The sequence below is a fragment of the Sprattus sprattus genome, assembly GCF_963457725.1.
Source record: "Sprattus sprattus genome assembly, chromosome: 8".
NCBI classification, from domain to species: Eukaryota; Metazoa; Chordata; class Actinopteri; order Clupeiformes; family Clupeidae; genus Sprattus; species Sprattus sprattus.
Window position 1 is genome coordinate 4,684,252 of NC_137927.1, and position 10,000 is coordinate 4,694,251.

A 10,000-nucleotide genomic window follows, 5' to 3' on the forward strand; every position below is an offset into this window, starting at 1 on the left:
CTCCTGTAATGCCCCCATTTCCCCGCTAGATGGCGCATGATCTCGCAATGCATGTGTGGGCCGTAGCGCCATTTTCAGGGTTTTCTTACATTGCTCAGTTAGATACGGTGCTCCCTTTGTCCTGTGAGCCCTTCTGTTAAATGAGCGGATCACGGAAACGAAAAGTGGACAATGAGTGCAAAGTGTTTAACACGGAGTGAACAACAAAATACTTTTTCACTGGATTCCAATCGAAGGCTAACCCATTTTAACGCTGTAAAAAAATGTATTGCGCGATTAACGCCTTGTTAAAAAAAAATCAATTTTTTGATAGATTATCGTTCTTTTTGGCCTCGCAAACTGTGTAGTAGGCTAACATTACGGTTTGAGTGAATGGTGAGCGCGATACGGCGAAATGGATGATAAAAAGCTTCTGAATAGAAAGTTTACCTTTAAAAGTTGTGTTGTGCAAAAGAAGCAAGCTTCACTGTTGTCTGAAAATGTCAACAGGCAGCTGGCTGAAAGCACAGAAGTAGTAGGCTTACCTTTTATTGGTAGCCTAACTGATACAGTTCATTGTTTTTAAATAAGCCATGGTTTAAGTGCACTATAGGCTGAGTCCTTGTTTATCTGAAATGTGTAATGTATAATTTAATTTTGTACCGCCCTGTTTGGCAATGATGTTTTTCAATAAAATAAAACATTGCATAAAACAAGCCAATCCACTTTTCCATGATAAGAACATTAAAATATTTTTGAATTTGATACAAATTTTGAGTTAACTATGACAAAAATGCGATAAATCGAGATTCAATATTTTAATCGTTTGACAGCACTAATTTATATTAGTTCACACAAACACTCCATCCATCTGTTCCTGGCCCGGCCCCTCTGTCAAATTTTAGAACCCTTTGTGGCCCGCGAGTCAAAAAGTTTGCCCACCCCTGCCCTAGCCTAACCATAACATATACAGTATATATTATGGGTTTAATGCACAGAGTCTAACCCAAAACCTGATGATAGTATGAAACTGGTAGGTAGGCCATATAATACATATTTAAAGCCTACAGTATTTAGGGGAAACATGAGTATTTTTTTTTTTTTTAAATGGACAGCAAACTTATATGTGGAATGTCACATGTTTATTTCATGTTAATAACATGTTAACAACATATGGAAAACCAGTAAGAGTTGTTTGGGAAGAGATGTTGTCATTTTAGGGGAAAGGATAACAAGGACACAGTGAATGCTAAGAGAGAGATAGATGGAGACGGATGGAGAGACAGAGAGAGATAGAGAGAAATAGAGAGAGAGAGCTAGAGAAAGAAAGATGGAGACAAAGGAGGACAGAGTTATAGAGATGAAGAGCGGATGAGATGGAGAGAGCTAGAGATGGGGAATGAAAGATGGAAACAGAGAGAGAGAGAGAGAGAGAGAGAGAGAGACAGACAGAGCTAGAGATGGCGAATGAAAGATGCACTTCCGGAGTCTGTCCCTCATCCACCTGCCATCTGCTCACTGGAGTGAGTGATATTACATTCCAGACAGAGACTGTGTCTGGGACGGAACCGGCTGTGACGCGGCCCACATCCGGCCCAGATACAGTCACTCTCCGCCCTGTGTTAGCCTCCCTCCCCTAGCTTCTCTGCACTCCATAAGAGTATGACACAGGGCTGTCATTGGGAAGACAGCATGTCAAAAATGATTTCTTTATCATTGTACATCTGTCCTGATGTGTGTCGGAGATGCTGTGTAGATATAATGAGTCTGACAGGGTCCCGACACTGGTGCCCTCTCTCTGTGAGTGTTTGTGTGTGTGAGTGTGTGAGTGTGTATGTGTGTGTGTGTGTATGTGTGTGTGTGTGTGTGTTTGTGGAGGCTTCAGTACCAGTCATGGAACTCATTTTTGCCTTAATAACACGGTTGTGCAGGGGTAGACATGTCTCCCATATAAAGGCTAGAGTGATACCCAGAGCTGTCCACTGTGGGGGGAGGAGCAGAAGGAGAGTCTTTGAACACTTCAAAGGTCACTTCAAAGAAAAACTCCACCTCTGCTGAAAGTGGCCTTAAGAGGAAATAGCTTTGGGGCAGCAGACTGCAGTGCAGTTTGTCCCAGGATGTCCAGGGACAGACCTGAGGAAGGACCATACGCTGGGCTGGGCTGGGCTGGCTGACCAGGCAGTAAAATACCCACAAAGATGACCAGACAGGAGACATGGTGAAATACCCACACAGACAAAAACAGACAAGACGTGGTCGAGTGTTGTCTCGTCTTGGACAACAAGGGCATTACAGCGTTCTGTGATTGAGGCTTAAGGAGAGAGAGAGAGAGAGAGAAGCAGCGTTTCTGTTTCCTATCTCCTTCTCTGTGCGTTTTCTAATGGGTGTTCCAGTCATTAGCTTGAGGAGAGTATTCTGGGGCTGTAATCGAATGAGCACTCATCAAGCAACAGCTGCTTCCCCCAAATATTACCCTCAGCCTTGGAGTGCCAAAATCCCAGGGCCCTACACACATGTTTGAGTGTGTGTGTGTGTGTGTGTGTGTGTGTGTGTGTGTGTGTGCGCGTGTGCGTGTGTGTGTGTGTGTGTGTGTGTGTGTGTGTGTGTGTGTGTGTGTGTGTGCGTGTGCGTGTGCGTGTGCGTGTGTGTGTGTGTGTGTGTGTGTGTGTGTGTGTGTGTGTGTGTGTGTGTGTGTGTGTGTGTGTGTGTGTGTGTGTGTGTGTGTGTGCGTGCGTGTGAGTGTGTGTGTGTTTGTGTGTGTGTGTTAGCCTGTGTGTGTGTGTGAGATGAATAGGTAGAGGCACGTGGTGTGTGCAGACACTCAAACACGCACACACACTCGAGAGAATAGATAACGAGGCAATTTGCTCTGTCTCTCAGTGTTGTTTAGCTGCCTGATGGCTTTTTTCAGACACTACTCAGTGTGCAGTGGGTTAGTAGAAGCCTTTAATAGATTATCGTATAAAAGTGACCATACTGTCGGCCAGCTTGACAAACTATACACTTCTCTCCTTTTGTTTTGCTCATAAAGATATGTTTAAGAGAGAACGGGACAGTTATTGCTTTTACTCTGACAAGTTGTTTGGTATTGTTCTGCACTAAAAAGCCATACCAGACATTAGCGCCTATCTCATCAAACTTGTTCTTCTTTCTCTTTTTTCACTTTCATTCAGTGGTACCTAACTTTGATGCATAATACACTACATGTGATAGAATCTAAATCAGCACGCCGAAGTTGAAGAAGGGACTGCAGGATGTATTTAGGTTTCTGCAGTGAGACAGACAGAGTACACATCCAAGGTTACGAGTTACAGATACAAAATAAGGTAAATGTCTTACAAACATTTAGTTAACTAGTGCAGTGCCCGTAGGAATTATGCATTCTGTAGTGTTAGCAGACATAGGTGTAGCTGTTGGGTAGTGTAATAGCAAGACATATTTGCATTCCACATAGGTAAAGGTTACACTGAAGTATTATTGTGATGCATGTTTCCTTTTCATTAAGACATTTTTTAATGTTGTATAGCCTTTTTGGAGATATACCAACAAATAAAGTTTGAGATTATGTAGTGGATGCAGTTGAATATAGATGTCAAAGTTGCTGTCTAAACTATAAACTAAATGTCATAAAGAAAGAAATTATTTAAAATGAAGTTATGGTTGAAATAGGATCACTTCTTTATTGTAAGGGTAAGTGTAGGGTAAGAATGGTCATGCAGTTGGACTCAAATGTAGGTTAATTTTATTGACTGTATGTAGCCTACTGTACTGTATGACTTCGATGATGCTAGCTTTGACAGCCCACTCTCAGACAGATCGTAAGCTAATAATGTCCTTACAATGGGAACACAGTTTAAATACTCTGACTGGAGATGGCGTTACTATCCCCCGCCCGAATTCAGTACAGAACTGAGAGGATAACATGACGACGTGGCCCAACATAACTTACATAGCAACAGATGGGAAAGCAATGGACAATCTGAAAGCCTCCGAGGCTTATCAATATAAGCTACCATTTGTAGCGGTGTAGTACTCCACTCTTGCCTTGTGATTTTGATTGGCACCCAGCCGTTTATTCATACACTCTGACAGGTTTAATGAACACAGAGCAAAGGCGATCACACACAGTATCTTCGGAATGCCAGCCTCTCCCAGCCAGGGTAAATGCAGACTGAGGTTTATAATATTGCAATAATGAGAAAACAAAGTACACAGGAATTACAACATATACATTGGACACTAATACATCGGAAAACCTCTCTCATTGCGTCAGTAGATGCATGAACGCATGGTCAGTGGTCTAGGCTACCACACGACTGTTATATGACTATGACATCATTCACGTCGCGCGGGTCCGCCCCTCTTTCTCTGAATTACTACAGTACCCATAGTGATTTACACTTCACAAGGCAAAAGTGTATCATTTGTAAAAAGAAAATATTACCAGTGCAATCTTTTGAAGCATTCAAGATTAATTTCAAGATTGCCATTGATCATGGGAGTTCAATTGCTTGTGAGGATAGCATTTGACCATGTGTATATTTATGCTAACTAAGATAACTCCTCGCTCGCTGCACACATAATGCAGTAAAACCACATAAACACATGAGTACAAAGAGACATTCCAGGACATAGCTCAGCTGTGAGAATGGCAGACGGCAGCTGGAGTACCCATAGTGCCTCACTACCCATCGTGCATACAGCAAACGATAACCGTAGTGCCTACGGCAAACGGTTAAATACAAATATCTCGCGAACTATGAATTCAGAATTCTTCAAAATCAAGGATGCACAGGTTCATGACATGCGTAAGCTACATGCAAAATCTCATAACTAACGTAACTACCGTCAGGGAGACAGACACACAGAGATTTCTGGATTTATAGATAAATACAACAACAGAAAAGCAATATTTCCAGGTCCATCACATGTATCAGCACTCCCTTAACTAGGGATGCACCGATCCGATATTTGTATCGGTATCGGTACCGATATTGACGACATTTCTAGATCGGGTATCGGTGAAAATGTGCCGATCCAAAAAATATTTATACTTGAATCCTATTCCTACTACCTTGCTGCTTTGATAATTCAATTTACCTCACGGGATTAATACAAGTTTATCTATCTATCTGTCTATTGGCTGATCTATTCAGTGTAATTCTATGCTGTGCGCTGTGAGTGACGTCATACAAAAGCAACACGCCGTGCAGAGCTCAGTGTTTACAAAATGGAGCGAGCGAAAGGATCTGCTATCTGGAGCTATTTATTATTTTATTATTTATTTTGTTTTACATTGTATTTTGAATCCCTAATTGCACTGACTGAACCAGTCACACTATATTTATATGATTAAGATTGTTTTACTGGTGCAAAATGATTAAATCAATTAGTAATTCAGTACATTTATATCTGTTTATTTGTTTTTTTTTACATAGGAAAGAAATGTTTAAGTCAAGTCTCATGATCCCAGATCTCCCCCAATGAAACTTACAGTTTGTTACCATCATTTCGCTTTTTTTTTATATCGGTATGGGATCGGTATCGGCCGATACTAAACCTCAGATATCGGTATCGGTATCGGAGGTGAAAAAAGCGGATCGGTGCATCCCTACCCTTAACTTTGATGCATATTACACTACCTGCTTTAGTGCTCTCTTAACTTTGATGCATATTACACTACCTGCTTTAGTGCTCTCTTAACTTTGATGCATATTACACTACCTGCTTTAGTGCTCTCTTAACTTTGATGCATATTACACTACCTGCTTTAGTGCTCTCTTAACTTTGATGCATATTACACTACCTGCTTTAGTGCTCTCTTAACTTTGATGCATATTACACTACCTGCTTTAGTGCTCTCTTAACTTTGATGCATATTACACTACATGTTACGCTAGAAAATCCATCTGCTAGAAACCCATCTGTTCAACTTCTGTTGGCTGTCTTTGATGTCAATCACAGGAGTGACAATGCATGTCCTGGTGACTGGACATAATGGCTAAGCACTGGACTGTAGCTATCAGAAGCTGTGCTGCTGTGCCTTTCAAATCACCAGGTTGTGGTTTGTTGATTGCCATGCCTGTCAAACGCCACCCATTATTTCAGCTCAGTTGGCTCTTCTGTCACCGTTACTGTGACACTGTGGCAGTGTTCCTGCTGTCATCTGCTCTTACTGAGGGTCACCTCTCCCACTCAGCACATCTCGCTGAACCTGAGTTTCAATATGAATTTTCCTCCATTTTGTCCAACTCTAACCCCTGTCTCTTCTTCTTCCTCTGACAGAACTGCTGTCCAGCCAGCAGAGCCCGCCCCCTCTGCCTGCAGCCTCTCACCAGCACAAGCAGACGCCGTCAATCACTTCGCTCAACCACACGCTGGCCAATCAGACGACAGAGCTGCAGAGCGCCTCAGAGTGTGTTCAGCTGCAGGAGAACTGGGTGCTGGGCAGCAATGTGGCCCTGGAGAGCAGGTCAGTGTGTGTGTGTGTGTGTTTGTGTGTGTGTGTGTGTGTGTGTGTGTGTGTGTGTGTGTGTGTGTGTGTGTGTCTGTGTGTGTGCGCACGTGCGTGTTTATTTAGGTGAATTTGTGTGTGTGTGTGTGTGTGTGTTTAGGTGAGTGAGTGAGTGTGTGTGTTTAGATGAGTGAGTGAGTGTTTTTGTGTGTGTGTTTATGTATTTTTAAGTTTGTCTGTATCTTTTTCTTGATCTTTTCTGAAATTCCTTTATCTGTAAGCCCACAATTCTTTTTAGCAACACTAGCTCTTTCACCTGTGGTTCTTGCATACTGTACACTTTTACACATGTATATAGCTTTACCGACCAGAACCTGTTTCTTTAGAAAGACCCCCTCCATCCTACAGTGTGTGTGTGTGTGTGTGTGTGTGTGTGTGTGTGTGTGTACAGGTCCTTTACACACACGAAACACACTGAAGGGACTGTTTGTGTGAAACAATCTTGGTCATGTGAGAAAACAATAAAGAACGCAACGTGAGAACCAAAGGGAAAGTAAAATAAGTAAACCCTTAAAAAACTCTCTGCTACTCTGTAGTGAGACCCTACAATAAATCTCCTATGTCGGTTTACCAATGAGCCTCTGTTTACTATATCTTCCGTCAGCTAATTCAACTGATACCGCAGTATAGGGAAATTCCTCGCAATATTAATATTTCCCATGCCTCCTGTCTGCAACATTTCTGTCAATCTGTTTTTACAGAGATGTGAAAATGGAGATTGTCTATCCCAAATAAAACGTGCACATCATATTGCAAGCCTCAGGATTGAAACAGATCAGCACTGACTGTTCACACAGTCTGACAGGGGAGCACAAATTAGCACGGACATGATGCACGCCATTCAGTTACAGCTTCAGAGAATGTGGACCCATTCTGGATGCTGTAAAAACCTTCTGTATTTTCCTGTCTCTGGCTTTGCCCCCCATCTTATAGTCACAACCATTCAAGGCGCCACAAAGAAAAAGGGATTTGTTGCGGCAGAAATAGAGAATATCTGCACAAAGACAAAAATACGTGAAATGATTCGATTTCTTTCTGTGACTCGGTACTGTTTATTTTGTGGGCAGCTAAAGAGCTTTTATAAAGCTGTGGAATGGTGATGTGTCCAAATGCATTACTGATATTGGGTGTGTTTGCAGACAACACTCACTTGTCAACACTCGCTTGTCTCTTCACTATCTCTCCGATATGCCCGTTGTCCACCTCAACAATACTAATTAGGAAAAAGACAACAGCCGTCAAATAAAACATGGCAGGAGAGTCACTCTCTGAGCTGATTTAGAAAGTGTGTGGTGCTTCAGAGTGGTGTTGTTTTCTGACAACTGCAATATTTTCTGTATTTTGTTAACTGCAATCAAAAAGCAAAAGTATTTCACAGTTACTGGCAGTGTTTTTGCCTTTTCATTCCTACAAGTGAATAGTTAGCTTTCAAATTGCTAATAGCAACCAGCATAGGACAGAGCTACAGAAAACATTGGCTTAAGAGAACTAGCAATGGCAACAACAACAACAACAATATCAAGACCCATTTTACAATGGTGACATTTTTCGCTATTTCTGCATTTTGAGCAATGCAGCCATAGGTGTTTCTTCTGAGCATGATGCTGTTGAGAAGGAATCATATAGAGCCATAAGCAGTGCAGAGAGTGCTGTTGGCCTCTCTATGTGAATACCATGAGCAGTGCAGAGAGTGCTGTTGGCCTCTCTATGTGAATACCATAAGCAGTGCAGAGAGTGCTGTTGACATGTATCAGGATAAGCATGCTACCATCAATGTAGCAAATGTACCCGTAACATTAGATGGTATATAAATGATACATACGGCATACAATACGATAAGATGAGGAGAGAGAGATTGCAGAACAGCTTAGTGGGTATACAGTGTGCTCGTAAAGTTACTATTACAAGAGTAAGTAGAGCAATGAAACAGAAAACTATTTTGATGGGGGCAATTACTGACATTACAGGTAATTAGACTAGCACAGAATTGGTAGATGTATCATGAGCAGGGGACAATTAATGCATGACAGTGTGGTGGGGATGGATAGGTGTAGGCAGAGGGTTTCTGCATGTAGATCAGGTGGAGAGACTACAGCAGCCTCCCACAGACAGCTTAGACTAGGAGAGGAAGAAAAGAGACAGAGTGAGTGGGCAGAGCTTGGCTGCCCATTATGTATTTGCGAACTTAATGGCTATGGTGATAAAGAACAATGTTTTCACAGCCAGCATTAGCGTTCAAAAGTCCCATCTCTATGAAGGAACTCTGGATCTCATAGATTTCCTAGGGACCATTGGGCTGGCTAAGGCCCTTCATCCTGGATTACTCAGTTTAGCTGGAAGCCTAGATCTGCGAAGACTGTTGGTTGTTCCAAATCTCGTCCATTTGAGAATAAAGGAGGCTACTGTGCTCTTGGGCACTTTTCGATGCTGCAGAAATGCTCTTGTTTCCTTCCCCAGATCTGTCTTGACACAATCCTATCTCGCAGGTCTACAAACAGTTTTCTCTACCTCATGGCTTGGTTTTCAAACTGACATAAACTATCAACTGTCCAATCCAATCAAGTTTTAGCAGCATGAGCTGAGGGACCATTGATAGAAATAGGATGGGATGGACCAGATTGCAATTGCAAATGTTACAACATAGGGCCGGAATTCTTATGTCTTTTATTTTCCGTAATTTCTTTTTTGCCTCGTCATTGTTGAGGATTGTGTGTAGATTGATGAGGAAAGAAATTCATTGAATTGATGAATCTGAAACATAATAGATTTGTGGTATAGGCTCTGCAAAATTTCCAAATGCATTGTAGAAGTGCAATATTGATTTACACTTCACAAGGCAAAAGTGTATCATTTGTAAAAAGAAAATATAACCAGTGCAATCTTTTGAAGCAGTTTGAAGATTGCCATTGATCATGGGAGTTCAATTGCTTGTGAGGATAGCATTTGACCATGTGTATATTTATGCTAACTAAGATAACTCCTCGCTCGCTGCACACATAATGCAGTAAAACCACATAAGCACATGAGTACAAAGAGACATTCCAGGACATAGCTCAGCTGTGAGAATGGCAGACGGCAGCTGGAGTCCCAAATGACAAAGGTGAAATTGTACAGTGTGTTCCTTCCTGCTTCCCGTAGAGCTGTGGATGGGGACACTGCCCTGCGTGGCTCAGGCATCAGACGTCAGGCATCAGGCGGGGAAGTGGGGCTGTTGTCTCTGGGAAGCCCTGGAGTGTTAGAGAGCGTTCTCTCAGAGATTATGGGCGTCATCCTTCGTGTGTGCTGAGGCTCATAGGACGAGTGTGTGTGTGTGTGTGTGTGTGTGTGTGTGTGTGATTCATTTGAGGATCAGATACAGATACACTGGACATTTGGTGAGGAGATGCAACACACAGACACACACTCACACACACACATGCACGCACACACACACACAGACACACAGACACAGACACACTCACACATACACACACACAGATACAGATACACTGGACATTCAGTGAGGAG

At 42.3% G+C, this 10,000-nt stretch overlaps 1 protein-coding gene across 1 annotated transcript in view; it reads left to right on the forward strand.

The window, feature by feature from the left end:
- LOC308368738 (teneurin-3) overlaps positions 1 to 10,000 on the forward strand; it is a gene marked incomplete at both ends in the record, with an annotated part of 127,741 nt that overhangs the window by 46,465 nt on the left and 71,276 nt on the right. Inside the window, one exon of the mRNA XM_080842990.1 lies at positions 6,265 to 6,451. Coding sequence (XP_080699116.1) covers positions 6,265 to 6,451 — 187 coding nt within the window. The remainder of the gene's footprint in view (positions 1 to 6,264; positions 6,452 to 10,000) is intronic.